The 26,173-nt window shown below is 36.8% G+C and overlaps 2 protein-coding genes across 17 annotated transcripts in view; one reads left to right on the top strand and one right to left on the bottom strand.

The window, feature by feature from the left end:
- PRR16 (proline rich 16) overlaps positions 1-26,173 on the bottom strand; it is a 532,382-nt gene that overhangs the window by 237,935 nt on the left and 268,274 nt on the right. The window lies entirely within an intron of this gene.
- LOC140640860 (small ribosomal subunit protein uS8-like) lies at positions 4,204-4,641 on the top strand. The gene has a single exon (XM_072840278.1). The coding sequence runs from the start codon at positions 4,227-4,229 to the stop codon at positions 4,617-4,619; it is 393 nt and encodes a 130-aa protein (XP_072696379.1). The 5' UTR covers positions 4,204-4,226; the 3' UTR covers positions 4,620-4,641.

The raw sequence follows: 26,173 nt of genomic DNA, 5'->3' as shown, positions 1-26,173 counted from the left end.
ATAGTTTGAAGTGGAACATCTACTTAATAAATGTATTTACTTATAATCAGTCATGTTCCAGAAATAAATTAGGATGGCTTATAACGATTCTTAAAGTATAGCAAAGAAACATAAATTAAAAGGGGGAAAGTGGTAGAGTTACAATTTGTATTTAATTTATTAAGGTTAAGTCTAGATACAGAAGAAGTGGCAGAAATAAGGAGCTATATAATAGGGCCACGTGGTATAGCTTCAGTCATTAAGCTTGCAAAGAGAGGACAGCTTGGTGAATTTGAAGACAACCTTAAGTAGTATATTTAAATATTTAATAGAGTCCTCTCATATTTACTAATCACTTTGCAGTAAACAAAGAATGTTAAACACATTTATTTAAGCTCAGTAAGTCCACATTAAAAATGGGGAAATTAAGTCTAGAAAGAAAGTGTCTTACCATGACAAGTTGCCTTGTATAGATGATAATATAGAATATTTTCAAGAAGAATTACAGACTGGTAAAGCAGAACTAGAGAATCTCTTAGAGGAAGTCTACACACTATCTTACTGACAAATGACATGTTCCCACATTATCAAATCTATGAGATATCACTTTCAATATTAGATTAAACCATGGGATTGCCATTTTGTAGGTTAAACATGGTTAAACATCAGCCATTTCAGATGTTCAACTTCATAGTTTGGGTATCAGTGAAAACCAAGTATGATATGGATCTTCTGAAGCACAATTTGTTTACTTTCACTTAATTTTGTAGCTTGCACATGAGACCTGTGATGTCTTCACTAAGGAAGATATAAATAATTAAAGACACACTAATTATCCTTATAAGATCTTTTTGGAACAGTACTTCAGCAACAACCAACTCCAGATTTTGGTACTACGTTTTCTGCAGAGATTTTGTAAGGGTGGATACTGACAACCATTCCATAGAGAAAGGTGAAGTAAGAATCTGGCACAGAAGTCAGTTTAACTACTGGAATCCTTAGTCACACTGGATATGTTGCATTAGCAGGTTACATAAATGTCTGTCTTAGTTTCCTAATCTGCAAGTGGAAAATAATGCTATCACTTTTTTAACAGTGAATCCATATAACTGGAGCAATTGCTCCAAAATTTCTATTTTGAATTATGAAAAACTCAGAGCCAAGTTGGAAGCTCAGCTTCAGGAATCACTTTGATCCTTGTGGTCTACAAATTAATATTCTTTTCTTTGATTTTCAGCTATTACTTCTTTATATTTCTCTTGTTTTTTTTTTTGAGATTGTATTTATTTATTTATTCATAAGAGATAAAGAGAGGGTCAGAGACATAGGCAGAGGGAGAAGTAGGCTCCCTCTGGGAAGCCTGATGTGGGACTCGATTCCAGGACTCCAGGATCATGACCTGAGCCAAAGGCAGATACTCAACCACTGATTCACCCAGGTGCCCCTTTATTTCTCCTGGTTTTAAGGATCTATTTCCTCTTTATTCCACCTTTAGGAGATAGTATTTCTCTGTATTTTTTTTTTTTAAGTAAGGAAATAGCTTTTTTTTTCTTTTTTGAGAGACATAACATGACCAGGGGAGAGGCAGAGACAGAAAGAGAAAGTGAATCTTAAGCAGACTCCACACTCAGATGGAGCCAGAGTAGGGTCCCGATTTCATAACCCTGACATCATGACCTGAGCTGAAATCAAGAGTCGGACACTCAACCAAAGGAACCACCAGGGTGCCCCAAGAAGATAGGATTTTTAATATTACCTCAAATCTTTGTGGTACAGGATGGGTTAATACATAATCAATAAATGAATACATGAATAGTATATACTCACTCTGAAAATGTTGACTGAAGGAGATTTCTGTCAGGAAATACATGTTATGCTAATTTAAAATGCATATAAATTCAAGCATGATAAAACATTGACTGTGGGGAGGTAATAACTATAGTAAATTATAAAGCTCTCAGAAAAAATTCAATTGAATATAAATGTTAAATCATAAAATATTAATGATATTTTATGTTCAACATATGTTAGTGAAATTAAAAGAAATTAAACAGTATGAAGTGAATAAGCCATATTCACTGACATCAATACTAAATGGTAGCTAACTATACTATTTCCAAATACAAATGTTATTATTCATGTCTATGCTATGGCAAGTTCATATACTCAATTCAAAATAACATTTGCCTCACTGGTAAGTGCACATTAATAATAATGTAGACTACCAAAAAACACATCAGTACCACATGCTATAATTGGGTTATTCCACTAAAATATATCAATTATACAGGCCAATACACCTAAAAAAATTTCCTTATATTTTTATCAACTCAACACAGAGCTCATGGTTAATTAGATCAGAGCCATATATAAATCAAATGATAAGATGCATTATTTCCTAGAAATACACAAGCTGCGAAGTGTACCTCTATATGAAACAAACAAAAGACTTAAAAGAAAATCATTCCAGTCACTCTTTTGAAGTTAATTTAGAATAAGAGAGGCTCGGATTCATGCTTTCTGATTCTAAATTAAGTCAAAAGGCAGATAACAAGCTCAACATTTTACCACAAAAATAAGTCCCATAAAGACAGGCAAACTATAATTTGCGGTTGCAGTCTGGGCTGTGTGCGTATGTGCGTGCTCATGTGTGTCACACAGAAACAAAGTATGTACATCCATTAAACTATAGTGATAATAACAAAAAATACAAAATCTACAGAATGACAAAACTTAAAAATATGTTCTTTCCAATTATTCTAAGAAAAGGGAATGATTCCAGTCCAGACACATTTAGGTAAGACTTTACATACTTTGAAGACAGAAAACGAAATCTTTTTTGGACCATCTATTATTTCTGTTTCCTCTGTCCTTAAACTCTTTCCTAAGTTATTGCAATTTTTTCCTTCTTCACTTCACCAAAACTGTAAATTTAATTCTGGATGTTGTCTACTATCTCCCTTTAGAATAGAAGCATAATACCCCTAGATGCTTGCTGACAATTTACAGCTGAGTCCCTTCTAGGAATCACCCTAAACCAAGGGAGCTGTCCCATCCAAAGTGGCCTTCCTCCTAGAAGTGCCCTTTACTCAAGGCCTGGATTATGTGGGGGGTAACAAGGGCTCTGGCCTCACATCCAACATCTCTGAAGGGCCACAGCAAGGTCAGAACTTCCACTACAACTGGCTGAACCCACTGCTGCAATGACAGTGCATTTCAACTTCTCCCTCTGCCTAATCCTGCTTCTGTTCTTCCCTTATAGGTGTTTCCAAAGGCACTTCCGAATAAGGCTCTTGTAGACCAATCCCCATCTCCTGAGAAACATGATCTATAATACTGTGCAGGAAAAAAAAAGTTTGCTATAATTCAATTGGTAACAAATTAAACAAAAATGTAATCAGTACAATCTTTAAGAATTTTGGTGGGGGAAGACACAAAACTTCCAGTGGAGAAATAAGATTTTTAAGATTTTAAAGAAAGGACTGTCATTTTCACTTAGACATTTTATTAATTTATGACTAATTTTCAAATCTAATACATACATGATAGCTCATAGAAGATGTTCAATTGAGAACAATAAACTGAAATGGTGCAATATTTACCCAATTCAAAGGAGACCCAATGTTACTACAGGTAGTAAAATAATAAATGTTTCAGTTGTTAAGAGTATGAGACCAACATGAACTGAATTCAGATTCAACCAAAGTTCTTTTCAAGGGAAGACGTCATGAATCTGCAGGGGCCCTCGGCCATGCTTCCTTTTTATTCTGATTTTACTATAACTTCAGGAACAGGATTGAACTCTGTGGGCAAATTCTAAGATATTGGACATCATCCTATAAAAATAAAAAATTTGATTCCACTCTTTCATAAGATTTATAAAAATGTCCAGGATTAATTGTATCTAGAAAAGATTTAGAAAAGAACAATAGAAAAGATTAATTTAGGGATATATCTATAGAAGAGTGAATTAAAAAGATTCTGTATTTTCAGTATACAAAGGGGGTAGGTGGAAATGAGGTAACTGGCATTAGAAAATAAAACCCCAAAATACGAAAAATAAGCAATTCCTCAGCACACTAATTCCTCTAGCAGGCCATGCCTTCCTGCAACTGCATTCTGTTTTTAGTTGGATCATAGCCCAGAGCATTCAAAGGCTCTGGAGTCTCTTTCCTTCCATCTTAAAAGATTCCCATCAGCTTCTAAAAAAATTATAGCTCTTTCCGCCATCTCTCCTAGCTGCCACAATGGTGCGCATGAACGTCCTGGCAGATGCTCTCAAGAGCATCAACAATGCTGAAAAGAGAGGCAAGCACCAGGTTCTTATCAGGCCATGCTCCAAAGTCATCGTCCGATTTCTCACTGTGATGATGAAGCATGGTTACATTGGCGAATTTGAAATCATCAATGATCACATAGCTGGGAAAATTGTTGTGAACCTCACAGGCAGGTTAAACAAGTGTGGAGTGATCAGCTCCAGATTTGATGTACAACTGAAAGATCTAGAAAAATGGCAGAATAACCTGCTCCCATCCCACCAGTTTGGTTTCATTGTACTGACAACCTCAGTTGGCATCATGGACCGTGAAGAAGCAAGACGAAAACACACAGAAGGGAAAATCCTTGGATTCTTTTTCTAGGGATGTAATTCATACGTGCAAATAAAATGCCTCAATGGACAAAAAAAAAAAAAATTATAATGCATCCTGTCTTCATGTTCTCCACTACTATCCCTAACAACATAATTAGATCTGACTGCCGAGTCCACTGCCCAAAGAAACCACTCCCGTTAGTTACCAGTGACCTCAGTGTTATTAAAACCAGGGCTACTTCCATGCTATCTTACTTTACTTCTAGTGGCAACTGAGGAACACTCCTATCTTCCTAAAAAATGTTCTGCTTCTGTCCCACCTAATGGTTTTCTTCCCAACCTGTTGGTAGCTCCTTTTCCCTTCAGTCACCTCGTTCCTACTTTTGTTAATTTGTTCATTCATTCATTCAACTGGCAAAATGGAGTCTGGAGATGCAATAGTGAGCAATACTAGACATGGCTTCTGCTCTCACAAAGTCCTTTACACCTCCTCTAGCTTTGCCTTGCACAATTCTTTACCAATATCACTATGTTGCTGTACCTTTTCTCTAGTTGAGCAACCATGCAAAGGTCTTCTATAGCAATCCTTTCACATGCATTCTTTGCTCTTCTTAGAAAGGTCTGCCTCAACTAATGTGTTAAGAAAAAAAAAAAAAAAAAGGTTTGCCTCAGCTAGCGCATCCCTAAAACAATTTCCAAGCCAGTTCTTCAGACACTTGCCCTGGTATTCTCATCTCAAGCAGCATATCCTCTTTCTTCACAGCATCCAACTCTTTCCCTCCATAATAACTGTAATCTGTAATTTCATAGCTGCTGTGTTTGTTGGCTTGTCTAAGGCTCCAGGAAGTTAAGAATCCTGTTCACTATGCCATTTACCTAGATCATAGAGGCCCAATGAAATAGTGGGCACATATTTCTCTTTAAAATAAACAAGACCTAAACCAAGCAAACAAACAGCTTCCATTTCACTGTTGGTGCAAGAGATGGTTTAGGTGAAAAATGCAAATAGGCATCTAAGAGATTTAAGTTTATAAATGAAAGAATCATAATTAACTTTTGCTAAAGTTAACGTCAGAAAAGATAACTAGGTTGTTTCTTATCACATTACTGGATCATATACACCCAAAACAGACAAGAAAAATCTACACCCAGGCAATGTGACTGCGGATGCAATAGTTCAACAGAGCTATCCATCCTTCACTGGATGGACATACATTTACCCCCAGCCAAGATAACTCTATTCCATCTGCAAGCATACTAATATACTATAGAGAATCTCAGAATTAGAGCTAACTTAGTGCCTGTAGATCTCAGAGAGATCATACTCAGGAAGGTCAGAGAGAGAGCAGTAGTAGATAAGATACTAGAATTCGGATCTCCTAGTCCTCAGGAAAAAAAAAAAAAGAGCTCAACCACTACCCACTTGCCCTTCTTTTTGGAAATAAACAAGGAGGAAGATAAAAGAAAAAAAGTTTAACATATGAACACTCTTCCATTACCTACAAAGTATTAACCATGAATATTCTAAAGTACTTCTTCACTTTAAGAAAGAGAAATTTTTAAAAATTTTAGCTACTTCTTAAAAGAAAGGCAATCTATGAAATTGCAATCATTTTAAAGACCCTGGAGGTTTCTTAGGATATATTTTTTGACATAGAAAAGTTTTTTCCTTCCATTTATGTCTTATAAAAAAGAAAAGAGAACTATATTTTGCTATGGGAACCCACTTATGTTTGCGAAAAATTGTGAAGTGTATGGAAGAATACGAACAAAAGTCTTAAAAGTCTTAAGAGTTATGGAGGAAAGTATGTGGAAGTGGGTGGGGGGTCCCAGAGAGAAGGAACCAGGCGCATTGTACTAGAGCACATTTCTGCTCCAACTGTTTCTCTCTTAAAGGGGAATTAATTGAATTAATCCATTGTTTGTATACCGATAATAAATATAAGATAGATAAAATATCAAAACTAATATTTTGAACCAAACAGTAAGTAGACCTTCCAAAAGGATTTAGGTCAAGTAAACTAACTGGCCAATGATCTCTGTCATAGCAGTTTTCTCCCAGACTTTTCCAGCAGAGTGGTGGAAAAGTATTTGCTGCCAAAGATTTCTTTGCACCAATTTTTTACTGACTCAGGGAAACCCCAAAGAAGCCTTCTCTTTGGATTGTATTTACCTCAGGAGGATTTCTCACAGATTGTGCTAACAATAGAAATCATTCTTGGTTATGATACAGACCCAGCAGGATGTTCAAAATGCCACAGGCTACTCAGTGGTCCTGCCTGGGAAAGCCTGCTGGTAGGTACCATACGAGCCATATGGAAATGGCTAAAATGGGAAGTAAAAGCAGCAGGTTCTGAAGTCATCAGCTTCCCTTGCCATGGTAGAATTAGTATGAGTCTGATGCAAAGCATTCCTGCTTCTGCAATGCCCACTATTCATGGAGAATCACCAATCCATGGTGGTATACCAAATGATATGTGCCAGTTTCTTTTTTACTTATTTGACTGACACCTGAAATAGCCACATTTTGTTTTTTGTTTGTTTGTTTGTTTTAAGATTTTATTTATTTATTCATGAGAGAGAGGCAGAGACAGAGACGGAGACACAGGCAGAGGGAGAAGCAGGCTCCATGCAGGGAGCACAATTCAGGACTCAATCATGGGACTCCAGGATCACACTCTGGGCCGAAGGCAGAAGCTAAACCACTGAGCCACCCAGGGATCCCTGAAATAGCCACATTTTGAAAGAAGAAAGTGTAAAAAGCAAAGCACCTATGGAGGTGATAGTTTGCGCAGCAGAAGTAATATCCTATAGACACTAATGTTGTGATAGGATCATTGTGAAGTGCAATGTAAACATTCTACAACTGACAATGTATGTCTACCTCCTTCCTGAGAGATAATATTGAGACTTTCTTTTTTACTTCCTAACATAAAAATTCTCAAATTTGAACTGTAACATGGAGACAATGTAGGGAAACAACAGTACTAATAAGAGAGACCTGTCAGAAAAGTGAAAATCACCTACCAGAATATCCTCAATAAGGAGAAAAACACCACCAATTTATATTTGACAGGTGTTTTAGGTCAGGCACTCTCCAGAGAGCACTGGAGAAAGAAATTATATCAATATAGTAAGTATGAAATACAGAAGCTCTCCTTTATCCAGTCTTATGTCTCCCTCTCAGTTACCTGCAGTCTGCTGTGGTCCAAGATGATCCTCCTTCTGACATATGATCAGAAGGTCAATGGTAGCCTAAGACTACATCAGCTGTGACACAATGCCTATGTCATCTACCTCACTTTCTCTCGTCACTTCACTTCATCACACAGGTACTTGATCAGTTCACACCATCACAACAAGAAGGGTCAGCACAGTAAGGTAAGATATTTTAAGACAGAGACAACATCCATGTAACTTTTATTACAGTATATTGCTCTAACCGGTCTCCTTCATTACTAGTTGTGATTGTTTAATCTCTTACTGTGCCTAATTTATAAATTAAACTTTATCACAAAGGAGGTATGTGTAGGAAAAACACAGGATACATACGGTTCAGTACTATCCATGGTTTCAGGCATCCAGGGGAAGTCTTGGATCATATTCCCCCTGAATAAAGGGGGACTACTGTACCTTCCAAACAGATAAAAGCAAAGTAATTACAGAATATATAAATGCTATAAAAGCAAGGAGTGTGGGAATCTTTGCATAATCGTAATCCACACAAGGAACACTGAATTACACTTTCCAGGGGTGAATTTTCTGTAACATACTGCTTAAAACTGATGGTGAGAAACATGTTGTGTTGACTGCAGAAATGAATATGCACATACATATGGAAGATGTGTCAAAGACTGATACAATATACCACTAACCTGTTTTTTGGGGGTGACTGAGGGGACAAAGATTTTTAAAAAGAACAATGGTCAGTAGGGAGGGTCTTCTGGATGCTGTTTAAGCCACACAATTTCCAAAGAAAGGTGTCACGCTCAGCCACATTACACAGAGTTTCTGTCATCCATAGCATCAAGCAGTATTACATCACCAGAATTAACCATCACATATTACTTTCTCATTAATTTACAAAGTAGATTATTTTATAATGGTACTTCATCTGAAAATAGAATAGGACATTTAACATTTATCTAATTAAAAAAAGGGAGAAGTTTAATAGGAATATTAAGGAGTCCCTGGAAGATGTTAGGGGACAGATGATACACTCCATAAAGACATCTTTGACAGTTGAAGAAAATGCATCAATATTCCTTTATTACAAATCTTAAAAGATCCTTCAATTCCATTAACTGAATCCTTGGATTTAGTGACTGTCCAAGCATTATGGATGCCACCTGTCACAGTGGTATAGAGAATCAGTACATCATTAAGGCTGGAAACTTAGATTCATCTCTTCATCATTCATTTAGAAAATACTTACTGAGCACCTATTATATGCTAGAGGCGGTGCTAAATACTAAGCATATGATAATATGAAACAGATGTTTTTGCTAACCCTGTGTGTCTATTTAAAAAAAAAACAAGTAAACATAAAATTACGTATTATGACAAGTTCTACTACAAGTTCTCTGGAAAAGGAGAACACAGTAATATAGTAGAGAATACTGGGAAGGGGAGCACAGGGCTAGCACTTAGGACTCAGGGTCTGAGGATGAATAAGGAGTCAGGTGAAAGAACAGGAAGGTCAAGACTCAGGGCAGATGGAACGCCTCAGTGTCTCAGTGGTTGACTGTCTAGACGCCTTTGGCTCAGGGCATGATCCCGGATTCCTGGGATCGAGTCCCACATCGGGTTCCTTGCATGGAGCCTGCTTCTCCTCCCTCTGCCTGTGTCTCTGTTTCTCTTTCTGTGTCTCTCATGAATAAATAAATAACATCTTTTAAAAAAGACACTCAAGGCAAAGGAAGCAGATGTGAAGACTTTGAACCCAGAGAGTATTAAGTTTTGAGAACTGGAAGGGGATAGGTGTGGCTACGTTGTAATGAATAAAGGAGAATGAGGTCTGGGATGAATGAGGTTGAAAAGGCAGGCAACAAGAGATGGCCACAAGGAGAAGTCTACATTTTCAGTTTACTGGGAAGTCACTGAAAGGATACAAGCAGAATGACTGATCTGATTTAAGCCTTCAGTAGGCTCTTTGGAGAGTGCCTGTAAGCAATACCACCTCAATGTCATCCTAAGTTTTTCCCTGCTACCAAAATCCAACCTCCTGAAATTTATCCTTCCCTTCCAAATGTATAGGAAAAATGGCCAGGAGCAAGGGTCTCAGAGGAAGGGGTTTGCATATATCAAGTTCTACCAGTACTCCAGCCTTACTGGCAGTTCCCCACCCCATCCTCAAGATTGCTGATTTTATTAGCTAAATATAAAGCCACAGCCAAGCAAGTGTGATCTTTAAGGATTGGGTCCCCAGGAGCCCTCACAACCTCAATGCTCAGAAAGCTGGGCAGAAACAGGAAGTTATGCCTCCTAGAAAAGTAAGGGACAATGGATGCAGGAGGGAACACTATCCTCTGCCTAGGGGTGGGGAAGAAGAGGTCAACAGAAGGGGAGTCCAGCCACAGTGGGGGTTCCAAGTAGCAGTGATAGCCTACAAAGCCAGTAATGCCTGGATCTAGGGCAGTACTGAAATGTAGCACAGCTGTGATGGAGAAAGTTCTGAAACTCTATTAGCATCTTTCCTCTCAAGGTTGCTTAGTTAGCCACACTAATAAAGCATTACCTAATGCTGCGGTGAATTATTTAACTGTATGGCTTGGGGATTTCTAACAGATTTCTCTTGCACCCAAGGCTTTTAAAAACAATGGTTGTTCATTTTCCTAGAAGATCTCCAGAAGCAGTAAGTTGTTTTTTTCCCTCTTCCAAGATAACTCAAATCGATGGGAATGACATATCCACAGTAGTTCCTATAGGTGTTGGTGTGTGCGTGTGTGTGTGTGTGTGTTATTGGCACGAAAACTGTGTCAAAAACAATGTTATTACTTCTCTGTCGTCTAGCTTGCATTTTGAAGAAATGTGATTCTTTTCTATAGGATGAGAGTAAAATCTGAAAAATCTAACTGCTCCTCAAACACCAAGAATTTCCCAAATAAATGCATTAAATGAGTAGAAAGTTGTCCTAGATCTGACTTCTCTAAATATTGAATTAATCTAATATAGGCAGTGAAGGGAGGAGAAAGCTACTGAAAGAAATTCCATCAAGAACTTAGAAATAAGAGAGATAAGTTTTCCTTCGAAAATTGAATTATAAAATCACCACATAATGGGTTAGAGAGAGATAAGGTGAGTTATTTTGAAGAGCCAGAAATGGTTCCCAGACATGAAAAACTGGCTATCATCAATAATAATGAACCAGTCAGAGGAGAGACAGCAATGGAAGTTGAGAAAAATGTAGAAAATGAACATTCTGAGAGGCCTGGTCCAAGGGAGGAAAGGCTTTGGCCCGAAGATATGTTCTCTCTGGTCCCAGGGATAAATAAAGCCTTCTATGCATGAATTAACTTACCTTAGAGTGATGCCATTTAATCTAAACTGATTTCATGCAACCTGTACAGGCTTTTAATTATATTCTGGTTTCTCAAGTAGCCTGCCTTTAGGAAAAGAAAAAGAAAAATCAGCTAGCCAAAAGATAATAGCTCCTCTGGTAATGCTATTTCTCATTATATATTAATACACTGGCATTCTGCTTTTATTCATTAGCTTATAGGAGCCTGTATGGGGGATCCTAAGAGACAGATTCACATTCAGTGTGCCAATAATCAGGTCTCTGAAACAGCCAGGCTGAAAACTAGACCATATCTCATAATGTCGTGCTGTACTCTCATCCACATGACATGAGAGTTTTCAAGTAAGTAGAAAGAGGCAACCCATACATTTCACTGATTAGATAACTAAAGTCACATGGCCCATACATGGTAGAACAAGGACTGGAATCTGGGTCTCCCCATTTCTTGTCCACGCTGCATCAAAGATATACGTGACACACTAATTATCCACTAAATCTGACTAAATTCTAAGGGTTTGGGAAGAATAGGAATCCTCTAGGTATTCCCATCTGGGGACCATGCTGTGTAGAATTCATTTATCTAATTATAGGTGATTTTCAATTTCCCTGCTCATCATCATCCAACGCATCCTTTCTCCTTTATCTGCCACGTATAAGGCTGCTTATGATACTTAAAAAAAAAAAAAAACTAGTGGCATCGTACCATGTCTAACATCCAATATGTGGGTACAGATGGCATTTCACGGGACATGATCCTTTTCTACAAATGATAGGAAGTGCAAAATAATCCCTCAAAGATAGCAGGCTCTGTTGCACAATGATAAGCATGCCAGAGAGTAATTTTTCATCTTAGCAATTTCAACTGAGGAGCAGTTTCAACTGTCAAGACCTATCCATTTCTCATATTTCTATTATGAACTGTATTCTAACATATATTAACAAGCCCCTATGTAACATGTTGAATGTTATTATTTAGTATTTAAGTAGCTTTCTGGGAACACAAAGTGTGGTGCCAATCATGAGTATTTTGCTCGTAATACCATCTCTTTGGAAGCAGGCATAAATCATTCTCCCCCTTTAACAGTTGAGAAATGAACACTAAGTCAGAGGTCAGAGTAACTTAATGACAAAACACTTTAAATGATAAGCCCAACTAGAATAAAACATGTATTTACCCAGTTTGGGCCATTTTACCATAAGGATCTTTTAATCTTTGGTGCACTGGCTCTTTTGGAAACCTTCTTTTGGCTAGTAGCAGCCTTATTGATGTACTAGTACAAACCCTGACACATAGAGAGGGCATTATAATGAACAGGGAACCAGTCATCCTGACACACCAGAAGCCCAGTATGTCGAGCTGGAGAATATCCCGGAAAAAGCACGTGAAGTCTCGGTAAACTATTATAGATTAAATAATACTCAGTGCTGATACAAAATTCAGCAGTGAACTTAGGTTATTTGTTCCCACGTTTCTGATTGAACAGATATGACGAAAACTGAACTGCCTTGATATTCACCTGCCAACTTTGGTTCACATGCATTTCCTCTGGCTCTAACTCAATACTATGGGGGAAAACTCTGGTGCTGAAATATCCCAGAAATTCAACAGCTATCAGTAGCATAAAATTGATAGCCTCATCTTTTCTAATTTACATCCACCTCCCTTCACCTCCAAATAATGTCTAGATGCTACTACATTTAACTATCAAGAATGAGGAAGGGAAGTGTCAACAGAGAGAGAAAGCCTCAGTGGGGGAGCCCTTCTCAGGCATTATTCTTTCTACCCCACACTAAGAAAATTAAGCCTTGGCAACCAGCATCCGCCCCCCACCCCACCCGGGGCATGTGACTACCTCAAATGAAAAAATTTCAGTACCCTTGAAAGACTTGCCATCCATCTTCTGGTGTTCTGAAATGGCCCTTTTTCCTCTCCCATAATCCCAAAAGCATATGGTTGTAAATAGTCCTACAGATGGATGCAGAAAACTCTAACAGAAGCCAAGGGGAAAATCTGGCCCACAGATGTATGATTACACCAGAGTGGGTCTGTGCTGCGTATAAACCATGGGAGTTAAAGTATTTACAAGATGAATACAAGAAACACGCGTGAACATAAAAGACAAGGATTGACTACACTACTGCCTTTTGTTAGCTAATTAGAAATTCACTATCTAGAGTTATGGGTAACCTACACAGAAGATAGAGCTGTATAATCAACTGCCTATTTTAGATTGAGTGAGGCCCATCACTATACAGTTCCAACTTGACAAATTTTGTTTTACTAAGCAAATTATCATCACCATCCAAATTATACAGAATAAAAGCATTTAATAATGGATATTTAAATTCACACAATGACAACCCTGGCACTTCTTATGACTTTATGGTTTAATGTATGCAGCAATTATATATGTTTAATATACTCACTGTTTGATTAGGCAGATCATGATCACATAGTAGCTTTGTCCCCAAATTAATGCTTTAAAACCTCAGATGAATTGGAGCACCTGGGTAGCTCACTCACATGGTTAAGCATCTGCCTTCCACTCAGGTCATGATCTCTGGGGTTCTGGGATCAAGCCCCTGGTCAGGCTCCCTGCTCAGTGGGGAGTCTGCTGCTCACTCATCCTCTGCTCCTCTCCCTTGCTCATGTGTGCTCTCTCTCTTTCTCAAATAAATAAATAAAATCTTTAAAATAAATAAATAAAACCTAAGATGATCCTTGTAATTGGGAAAAAACATTCAAAGTGTATAAGTAAAATGTCTGCAGAGGGGTGTTACCCACATGAAGTGCTGCTAAGTAAAAAGAAGTTTCATAATAGGTACATTTTGCACACACAAGAGAAGCGTGAGGGGAAGGATCATACCATTGTTCTAAATCCCTTCCTTTCCAATGTAATTTCTAAAGCAATTGAGGCTCAGATTATCAACTGTCTGAAGGAAGTGGATTTTATCATACTGCAGCAGACTGCTATTGCTATTAGGAGGGCAAACTGTCATTAGTCGCCACACTTTTTCCTTTAAATTGAAAAACATGTGAAGTTGCACGTAAAAAAATAATAATAAATAACACTGCTCTTAGCACATAGAGATTTATATAACAGAAAATCCAATTTTAGGCACTCCAGAGATGATGCTACAACCACAAGAAGTCTGGAATGAATACTCCAGATGTCACCCATATTGGTGTGACTTTTTAATCCCGACGGCTCAGAAGGGCAGCTGTGTCCCAGGGCATTATATCCCTATTTTGGGCAGCAGGAAGGGGAGGTAAGAAAGAAAAAAGAGAATGGTATGTGCAGCTGTCTACTTCCTTTTAAAAGATTTCCTGGAAGTACTACCAGTGACTGAAATTTAGATGTCACTACCTGACTGCATCTCATTTTAGTAAAAAGGGGCTGAAAAGTAATTATTCAGGGAGGCACATTAGCACCTCCAACCATACTGGCATTCTGACATGAAGGGAGAAAGAGGGAACATGCAGTGAGTAGTCAACCAGCAATATCTTCTGCTGATATGAATGCACTGCTTTGCTGTCTAGTCGTTTCTGCATACAAACACAATAGGACAGAGTTTCGAAAGTTCCAGAAGAATGTTGGCAGTAATGGCCACTCCTTGAATCTCTAAGCTCCAGGTGCCACGTGTGACACTCCAGGAAGACTCTGAAATACTGTTAACTTTCTTCCACCATCCCCACCGCCCCATCTGAAACAAAGATTATAATAGAAAAAGGCTCTTTGGGGTATGAAGGTAAAAAGCTAGAAGTGAAAAGGAGGGAAGGAAAAGAAACTAGGGACTCCACCACACACAGGTTCTGTGCTAGGTACGGCACATGTTTTATCTCACAGAAACATGACTGTGATTCACGGGGGAGGCAGAATTGTCACTGTTTACAAAAAAGAAAACAGGGACGCCTGGGTGGCTCAGTGGTTGAGCGTCTGCCTTAGGCTCAGGGCAGGTTCCCAGGTTCCTGGCCTCAAGTCCTGCATCAGGTTCCCCGCAGGGAGCCTGCTTCTCCCTAGGCCCCTGTCTCTGCCTCTTTCTGTGTCTCTCATGAATAAACTCCCCACTCCCCACTTAGTGACTTCACTGAAATCAGACACCTGAAATAATTTGAACCTGTGTTCTCTGACTCTAAAATTCAAGTTATATCCTAAAACAGACTTGAGCTTGTAGTTAGGAAGGAAAAAAAGACATTTCCAATTAAAATATATGAAACAAAGTAATAAAAAATGACCGAAATATTGAATTGCACTCTTCAGGCTTTATATAGACAGACTATGCCTACATCATTGACCCTGTCACCTCCATGACTGATATGGACATGTTGATCATTAGGGAATTCATACTTTTCTGTAAGAAGAGCAAACTAAATTGTTGAGGTATGCCATCTGTTTGCATTCAGTCATACATGGGCCAATTTTGGTAACTAGAAGGTTTTTCAAACTGAAAAACACTACTCATAAATTAGGAATGATAATCAATGAAATGTCTGTTTTGTAACTGAAGTAACTATTTTCCAGATATAATGTCATCAAACAGAAATAAATCTTAATGTACATTTTAGCTTTGGCAGATAGAGACATACACACAACATAAAAATGCCTTAGATAATGTAAATCTTTAAGATTAAATGTGGAGTATTATCCCATAAAAGTGTGACATGTTCCAGAAAGAGGATATCTTTATGTATTTTAGTTTTTTAGGGCTTCTGGATATAGCCTCAAAAATAAAAATTGACTTCTAAATTAAATCATTCAATGATCAGATTGAAAAGGAGAAGCTGTATGGCTAATGTTGAAAATTAAAAGGCCTCTCCTTTGGATTTCTTTAGCCCTGTGAGATCACTGACAGAAAGCTGTGATGAATGGGGTGGCAGACATCAAAATTATTCTCCAACACCTTTACAAGTACCTTCTTCTGAGGCCAGAAAGCTAAAATACTCCCCTTTCCAGCCTCCTTGCTTGTCATAGGACCCAACTGTGTTCAATGAGATGGAACAGAAAGGAATACTTTTTTAAAGGAACAGATAGCTAGCAAGCACTTCTGAACCCTCTTTAGCCTTTTGCTCTTCTCCCTTCTTTCTGCCTGAAACTGATTTGATGCTGGCATCCAGCAACCATTTTGTCACCAGAAGGGAAAATAAAAATCACATGATGTGGGTAGAGAAATAGAAAGACAGAAGATGTCTCAGAGCCTCATGACACTGTGAATTTGTTGCTTTAGCTCTGGATTGCCTGCCTCAGAATTTACTCTTACATCAGAAAAATCACTGTCATAAATTTTAGCCACTATTAATCAGGTTTTCTAAAATCCATAGCTTGAAGAGAGTCCTAACTTAAACCAGTTCAGCTTACATGTTTGTGTTCATTGAACATTAGGCTGTATCTCTGGCAGAAACCTTTAAACATTATTTAGAAATACCTACACAAAATATATTCCAACGTTTTAATTTTCATTTGCAGGGATTTTCTCCTAAAATAATATTATATTTATCCTTTCCTTATAAAATGGAATAAAAATAGAAGGAGTTGTGAATAAACCTAAGAGGTAATTTTATTAAAAGAATTTTATTTATTTGCATGAGAGAGAACATGAGTGAGGTGAAGGGCAGAGGGAGAAGCAGACTCCCCACTGAGCAGGGAGTCCCATGTAGGGTTCCATCCCTGAACTCCCGGATCCGAGCTGAAGGCAGACACTTAACTGACTAAGTCATCCAGGCACCCCCTAAAAGGTAATTTTTATCAAAATTCTAAACTGAACCAGAGATACATAGTTGGTGACTCAAAGGGAATTCATATGAAAATACTCTGTGGCCTCCATATAGTATATACATTCCTCTATTTCTTAATCTGTTTATAAAGTATCATTGCTGAGACATCAGTATTTTTAAGTTTTCAAAGCAAGGAATCTTTCATTCCTTATCACATGATATTACTTTGTCAAGACACAATATGAGCTGATATGTGACTTCACAAAAAGGGAAGTACATTTTTATTTACATATATGCACATAGATACATAAAACACACATATACACACTTTCAGAAGAGAAGTAGAAATTTAAAAGTAGATATTACAGCAGTTTAAGGTAGACATGCAAATAACTTATGAACAATTTTGACGTTGTACAGCTTTTGAGATTTACTCAAAGAGGAAACATAACAAAAGGTTTCAACCTGTTTAAAACTTACTCTGTAGCAATCTGTTAAAAGAAAAATGGAAAATCCCAGGCCACTTTTTCCATCAAAATAACTGACACTTAAACAACAGCCAAATGCATACAACCTTTGTCCTGCAGTGATGGAGAGAGTCTGATAATTCTTAATAATGAACAATCTAAAGGAAAAACTTGAGAACCATGCTTAGAATTTCAGCTTCACATACTCAAACCCTTTCCATTTGGTAAGTGGGTACGAAGGACCCCATTTCCCATTTAGGAAATCCATTTATGACTGGACACCTTCCCAGACAGGATGCAAAAGCCATATTCAGACATGTTTAAAGTAACCAACTCCCTGTCAGAGTTCTTATCCAGAACTTGGACTGTTTTTATTACATTTTCTTTGGAACACTTAATAACCAAATGCATTGGAAATTGCTCCTTTATTAAGGAGCCCATCAGTAATTCTTTAGACATTCGAGTTTTCAACTGAAATACTTATGAGAAGCCTCATTAAGTTTCTATTATCCTGCAACTCATTTCTAGTAGTCAGAAAAGTGTTTGGAAAGGCAGAAGAAAAAGAGCAGGAGGAGAGAAAGTAAAGAGGATTAAATTAATCAGGTGGGATTCTATTTAGCATTATTCTTAACACTACTGAAACTCAGCTTGATTCTCCAGATTACATTCCAAGTGTGTACAGAAAACATAATACCAAATTGAGAGAATTTCTAAGAATATGGAGAGGTACTATCATAAAAGCTGTCAATATCAAGCACAAATGATCCTGCTTCCTATCATCAACTCTGTCTTCCTGTTTCCATTGGTGAGTGGGATCTTTACATCCTCAAAGATGCAGAACATTTCTTTGCCTATTCATATGTGACCATGGGCCCTAAGGGATTCAATATGAAGGTATAGGTAATTCCTGAGTCTGTGACTCTCTGGCACTTGCATTCAAGATGCCTAAGAATCAGCATGAAAAGGCCACAGTCATGGTCATCTCCTTCAGCATCTTGGCTTCAGAAGGGTTCCCTGTGGCTAACAGGGACTGCACAGCTGTGTAGCAAGGAATTGGCTCGGTGCTCTCTTCTGAATTCCCGCATGAGCTCCTCTCTACTAACCACATCATCATTTTCTTCCAGAGTCTGCCGTTCTTTAAACCAAATGTTCACTGCCCCTGTCAACCCTATGAGGAGTGACTCATTGCTCTCTGTTAATTTGAAGTACTTCTCAAAGACTGAAGGAAAAGAGTTTCTTTTCAACATGTGTCAGCCCAGTACATGACATATCCACACAATTTCTTGACTAACTCATCAGCTTTGAATATAAGAAACGTCTGGCAGGAACTCAAAGAAATTATCATCATCCCTTTTGATTTGTCTCCATCAGTATATAATATGTTGTAAGACCCCCAAATGCATGTCTGCTGATTTCTGGTGTGTTGCCAGTGACACATTTCCCACAGGAAATAATGATGATACAATGAGGTTGGCTGTTCATGTCCAGCAGAATCAGCACCATGGCCAGAGGGAAGAGGGCAGAGGGCAGAAGACAGCGGGTGAGAGTCTAAACCTCTGCCAAATACCACCGTCTCCCAACAGGTGGATTAGTTTACAGTTTGTTTTTCCAAAGAAATGTGAAACTACTCGAGTGATAAGTATCCTCGGCTCATGAGGTTATCTGAATCTCTCTGCCCTCTTCTTTCACCATACTTTAGCAGTGCGGCAATCAGATTCCAGATTTTCCCTGCAATGATTGCATGTATTGTTACTTCTATTAGAGCATTCATACTATATCAACAAACTCATTTTCCCTACCCCTAAAATTAGACCATGTAATATTATATCACTTCTTGGAAGTTGTAAAGGAATAAAATTCTATTAATTTTTTTTTAAAAAAAGCTTTAAATGCTTAGAATTTGCATCATTTTAAAGTAAATATTTTTCTATAGTTTACATTTTCTCTCCTTTTCCTTCATTTCATCCAACACAAAATACTTTAGTCCCGAGTCTGACTGATTTTATTATTTTTATGACATTTACAAAAATGCTCGATACAGATATTTTCTAACTTATTCTAAAGCTTTCTTATAGGTGAAATTTGAGGTCTTAAAGATTAACTAAATGTGTAACAATTGACTTTTTTCAACCTAGTGGACCCCTAGTATTTTCTTTTTGTGCTTCAACATAGCATGGGATTGTGAACCAGGAAAATACTTTTTTAAATGAAAGGATAAGCTAACCATTTCACTAGTTAATATGAGAAGATTTTTGAATGGCCAGAGTCTCCTCTGCCTCTTAAAGCAGATTTTTTTTTTTTTTTTTTTTTTTTTTTTTATTTATGATAGTCACAGAGAGAGAGAGAGAGAGGCAGAGACACAGGCAGAGGGAGAAGCAGGCTCCATGTACCGGGAGCCTGACGTGGGATTCGATCCTGGGTCTCCAGGATCGCGCCCTGGGCCAAAGGCAGGCGCCAAACCGCTGCGCCACCCAGGGATCCCTTAAAGCAGATTTTTTGAATAAGAAGAAACTTTATTTTTTAGACAAATCAGCCTTAACTCTACAACAAACTCACAGATCATTGGTGCTAGGAGAAAATCTATTATTCATTTTATTACATTGAACCAGAAATAGCCAGTAGAGAACTATTTTGACCAACAAAAACAGCAACATCATATGTTTCAACTAATAAAAAGAAAACTGCCTTTGGAGGGATTAACAGATTTGCCAAAGGTCAGTAACGAAGCTGGAATCTAAACTAGGACCTGTGGGTTCCACACCAGGTGGCTATGCATTTTAAGCACACAGAGCTTCTTAACATATCAGTTGTCTTTTATTACAGTTTCTGTTTTCTCCCATTTTAAACATTCCTATCACAGACACAAGAAAGAATTAAAGGGATTTTGTGCCTAAGGAGTAACAAAGACAGTAAGAAGAATATTTAACCCCTGATTGGCTACTACTGAATGGGTTTTAAATGGGTCAAATATTATAGTTTAAGTATAGGTTTCTGAAAATAAAATTTCTTAGATTTCTTTACCAATTTGGAAAGTGATACCATTACTTGTCAAATACAAAAGACAAGTAAGAGCAGAAATATGAAGAAAATGAAGACCAAACAAAGTAAAACAAACAGAAAAACTGATACAGATATTTTGACACACATACTTATTTCCATTTTTCTGAACTTCCCTGATTATTTCTTTAGAATGGATTCTTTGATGTTAAATTACTGGGATACAGGGTTGGCATGACTTCTGAGAGATATTGACAAACTGCCCTCAAGAACTATTATTCTAATTTGTATCTTCATTAGCTTTGTTTTGAAAGTGTTTGACTACCTCTTGCCCTTCACAGTAATTTTTCATATGTATACTAGCCTCTTTTTTTTTTTTTTTATTTTATGGACCACTAGATGACATTTTCTGACACTTTTTGATTTGGATAGCTCCACTCATTTCTATGAATGAGACCTGAACCATCTTACAGATGAAATACCATCATAGTATAATGTCTTTCAAATTGTAGAGAAGATATTATGTATTAATAATGTCTCCTTAAAAGAATGAAGTAGCAAATAATTAGTCTTTCATCATACCATCATAAACTAGACCTATTTTTAGAAGTTAATCTTTGCTTATCAAGATCCAGTTTGGGGTGTGTGTGCATGCATGTGTGTGATTTAATATCTCTAAGCCACCCTTTTTTTTTAGACAAAAGAAATATCTGGCATCTAAACTTTTGATGGATATAATATTTTTCTCTAATACTATCATAACATATGCTTAAACCTATTTCTACTTCCTTAAGAGTAAGTGGTAGAATTCAGAAGCAAAGTGCAATTAATTTAATTCACGCCATTAAATGAAGTGTGTCATTCACAAATAATAAAGGCAATTCTGAGATTTATTTATTAATTAATCCTACACATTTCTACTTTCCTATGGTCCTTCACATTTACTTTATATACTAATGCAGAACCTTTCATGTTATTTTAAGGTAATAAGTTTAACATCTTTGTCATTTGAAGTTAAGTGTCTCTTCCATAAATTCAGATCTTTTTACTTTGTGTTTCCATCATCTTTCGTATTACAGTTACTTGCTTTGTTTTTTAAGGATTCTTGGTTATTATGTAGGAATAAGATCAAAACAGTAAAATCCAAAATAAATACAAGGGAGTCTTATCCAAAACATTAATTTCTAATCACCATACCAGATAACAAAGAAAAGGATATAAAATTTATAGAATTTAGCATAATTTAAATAATGTTGCTTCTCTTGTCATGGATTTACTTTATTTGACACAGCCCACTGTAAGACCACTTCTGAAAGACCACTTCCTTTTAATAACAAAAAATAAGAAAAAGTCATGACCTTTACTGTAATTTCTGTATTTGTATTTCCTTTAATGAGATGGACAGAAAATACAAATTTCTTCAGAGGGAACCAGTTTTCCATGTGACGTTTCTATTATCTAATTACAAATAGGCAAGAAATCAAGAATTAATGCTTCTCTTTGGTGACTGCCATATTTTTGAGATTCATCATTTAAGTTTTAACAATTTAGCCAAGGAAGTTTAATTATTACAGTATGTCTACACTATAACAAACATAGAATTTGTTTAATGTTCCCATTTAAAAGCAAATGGTTTCAAAGATTTCTGCTTCCAAAAACATGGGGTAGATGTATTTTATCACTTCTATGAAGTATAACTAAAATCCCTGCACATTGCATACAAAATGAACATAATAGGACTCTAAGAGGAAGAGAAAAGGAAGAAGAACAGCTAAGGAGCTCAAAATCCAAGAGAAAAAAAAATGATGAAGAGTCCCCTGAATTTTATTTTATTTTTTTGCATTATATATCCATGACTTGTTGCTGAAGGAGCCAGCAAGCTGGAAATATCAAAGGAAGTAGACTAAAAAGGGTCAACAAACATCTTTCTTCCTCTAGCCAAATCACCAGGAGGAGAACAACCCAGCAAAACTGGAAAATTTAGACAACAGCTGCTCTACTCCAACCGAACACAGAAAAACTGTAGACCCACTCCCACCTATAGCAGGAAAGACCAAGTGGGAGCCTAGATTTCCACCCTTGAGAGGCTATAAAGAGGCACTCCAGAAAAGATTGGGTATGGAGAGAACCTGGACTTTCATACTCAAAGGATAGTAAAAACTATCCCTCCCCTTCCTACAGCCTTCTTTCCTTCCCTTGGGTGTCAAAAGAGCAAAGTACAGAAACTGGATTTGTACCTGATGGGGGAACAGAGGACTAGCTGAGGACAAAGCACAGGCCTGGGGCAGCACATTGACAAGTCCTTGAAACAGACAAAAGGACATTCCTCTACAGACTCAACTGCCTCAATTTTTATATTTTGGCAATGTTAGTCCAACCCCCAGGAGCCTGTAAGTCTACTTTAACATATAAAAATTCCTTTAGAAATTTCCTTTAGCTTTAAAGCCCCAAGATATGTGTTGGCAATCACCCTCCAAGCCCATAGCCCACTGATATATATATATCTGAAAGGTCTCATGACTCAGGCTTTATTAGACGGTAATAAATGACACTTCCCCAACAATAGCTAGCCGCCTCAAGGTCCTGGAAACCTTGCTCCCAAAATTCCTTAGAGAGTGTGCCATCCTCAAACCCCTCCCAACTTCCAGGTATATAATCAGCCACCCCTCACAGGCCTGGGGCAGCAGCTCTTCCTGCCCAAAGGTCCTGTCCTGGTGCTTTAATAAAACCACCATTTTGCACCAAAGACATCTCAAGAATTCTTTCTTGGTCGTCGGCTCTGGACTTCACCCCACCAAACCTCACCTATATTCTAAAACTTCATCAGTACCCACTCTAGCAGTAATCATGTATTACATTCACTTCACAAGACTCTCATAACATACTACCCCAAAATGTCCAGGCTTTAGCTGGGAATCACTAATCACTCATTAGCTGGGAACCAGAAATTTTCCAAAATGAATGAAAAAGAAAAAAGACAATCAAGAGATATGATGAGAAAGATTTTAAAGAGGCCATCACACACACAAACACACACACAAAAAAACCTTCAATAATTATAAATATGCTTGAAACAAACGGAAAAATAGAAAAAAAAGTGGAAATAGAAAGACTTGGCAAAGAAATCAAAGAGATAAAAAAGAGCCAAATGGAAGTTTTAGCAGTGAAAAATACAATAATCAAAATTAAAAACTTAGTGCATGAGCTCAACAACAGAATGGAGGGGATAGAAGAAAGAATTAGTGAATTTATTTGAATATTAAAGATTAGATGGAGCAAAAGAAATAATCCACTCTGAAAAACATGAAAATAGACTGAAAACAACAACGGCAGCAACAAAAAGAGCCTCAGGAATCTATAAGACCTTAATCAAAGATCTAACATTCATTTCACTGACTTCACAGAAGGGGAGGAGAAAGACAGGGTTACAAAGTACTCAAAGAAATAATATCTGAAATTGCTCTTATTTTTCAAAAGACATACACTTTCAGGTTCAGGAAAATACGGAAACTGCAAATAAGATAAATTCAATAAAGTAATACAAACCAAGATACATCAAAGCCAACTTTCTGAAAACTAAAAACAAAAAAAAAATAATGAAATTAACGAGAGAGAAATAATTCCTTATCTATCTTTTCTCCTTATCTTTGAGAAAAGTAATAAAATTACAGCAAATTTCACATCAGAATCCATGGAGATAAAAAGGAAGTGGGGCAGCTTTTTTTTTTTCTTAAGTGCTAAAAGTAAAGAATTGTTTGCCTAGAATCCTATAACCAGTGAAAATATCCTTTCAGAATGAAAGATAAAGATGTTCTCAGATGAAGGAAAGCTAAAAGATTAGCCATGAGAAGACCTTTACTTAAAGAAGGACTAAAAGATGTTCTGTAAACAAAAAGGAAATAATTTAAAAAGACACTTAAAACATTTAGAAGGAAAAAACACAACAAACAAAAACATGGGTAAATACAATAGATAGTGCTTTGCTCTTGAGTTTTCTATATTATGTCTGGTGGTAAAATAAAAACGTTTAAGATCACCTGATATGGTTTTAAATATATGAAGAGAAAATATTTAAGCCAAATATTACATATGAGGAACATTGAAGGGATGGATGCAAAGGGAGGTAAACTTTCTATACTGTACTCAAATTGGTAAAATGACAATTATCAGTAGATTGTGACAAACTATGCATATATAATGCAAATCCTAGAGCCACTGCTAAAAAAGCTGTAAAAAGAGAGAGGCCGGCACAGGGCAATCCCAGTGGCGCAGCAGTTTAGCGCCGCCTACAGCCGAAGGTGTGATCCTGGAGACCCAGGATCGAGTCCCACGTCAGGCTCCCTGCATGAGGCCTGCTTCTCCCTCTGCCTGTGTCTCTGCATCTCCCTCTCTCTGTGTCTCTCATGAATAAATAAATAAAATCTTAAAAAAAAAGAGAGTTAAAAAGAGAGAGAGAGAGAGAAACATAAAAACACTATAGACAAATCAACATGAAATTCCAAAAATGTTCAAGTAACACAGAAGGGATTAGGAAAAAATAGAGGAATGAAAAGCAAAGAAAACAAACAGAAAACAAAACTAAAACGACAAATTAAAGCCTTAACATGTCAATAATCATGTTAAATGTAAATAGTCTAAACACATCAATTAAAAGAAAGAGCTTAGTAATGTGAATGATCCAATTCTATATTGTTTACAAGAAACTTACTTTAAATATAATGATAGAAAAGAAGTAAAAAGACATACCATGCAGGCATTAATTTAAAAAAAAAGGAAGAGCGGCTATATTAATATCAGACCAAATAGAATTCAGAGCAAAAACGTATCACAGAAAAATAAATATTACATAAAAATAAAAAGATCAATCCAAGAAGATAGAAAACCCCAAGAATGCACCAAAAACAGAGCTATGAACAAGTTAAGCGAAACCTAATAGATAAAACCACAGCTGTAGTTGGAGACTTCAAAACCCTTCTCTTGAAATCGATAGTACAACTAGACAGAAAATCATAAGGATATAAAAGAATTCAAAAATACCATCAACCAACAAGATTTAATTAACATTTATAGAACACTCCACACAACAGCAAGATGCACACTTTTCACTTGTGTATGGGATACATACCGAAAAATACCATATTTTGGGTTATAAGTAAAAGGCTCAAGTAATTAGCAGAACTGAAACCATACATAGTGTATTTATTCTCTGACCTCAGCAGATATTGAACTAGAAATCAATCACAAAAAGAGAACATGAAACTCTCCAAATACTTAGAAACTAAACAACACACTTCTAAACAATCCATGCGTGGGTCAAAGAAGAGGTTTCAAGAGTAATTAAAAAATAAACTGAATTGAATGGAAATGTAAATATAAAATGTCAGTCTATGTGGGACACAGCTATTGCAGAGCTGAGAGGTAAGTACATAGTACTACAAGCTTCCATTAGGGAAGATGAAAAGTCTAACATAAATAATCTAAATTCCCACCTCAAGAAACTAGAAAAAAAGAAAAAAAACACCAGTACAAGATAAAATAAGTTAATAATAAATATAAGAGTAGACATCAATTAAATTAAAACCAGAAAAATGTAGAAAATAAATGAAATCAGCTGATTCCTTGAAAAGATCAATAAAACTGACACACCTCTAGAATGTGGCAAAGAAAATAATAGACAATACAAATTAATAGGATTAGGAATGGAAGTGGGGAAATCACCACGATTCCTGCTGATATCAAAACAATAAAAAATATATAAACGGCTCTACAGACATAAATTTGACAGTTTACATGAAATTGATCAAGTCTGAAAAATACAAATGACTTCATTTTATTCAATATAAAACAGGTAATTTGAATAATCCTATAACCATTAAGGAAGTTGAAATAATAATTTTAAAGCTCCT

Source organism: Canis lupus, chromosome 10 (genome assembly GCF_048164855.1).
Source record: "Canis lupus baileyi chromosome 10, mCanLup2.hap1, whole genome shotgun sequence".
In the NCBI taxonomy this organism is placed as follows: Eukaryota; Metazoa; Chordata; class Mammalia; order Carnivora; family Canidae; genus Canis; species Canis lupus.
The sequence above is the reverse complement of the archived record's forward strand: the minus strand, read 5'-3'. Positions and strand labels throughout refer to the sequence as shown.

What these genes read in the sequence shown, in the direction of transcription:
- LOC140640860 (XM_072840278.1), top strand. Translation starts at nt 4,227, where the DNA reads ATGGTGCGCATGAACGTCCTGGCAGATGCTCTCAAGAGCATCAACAAT.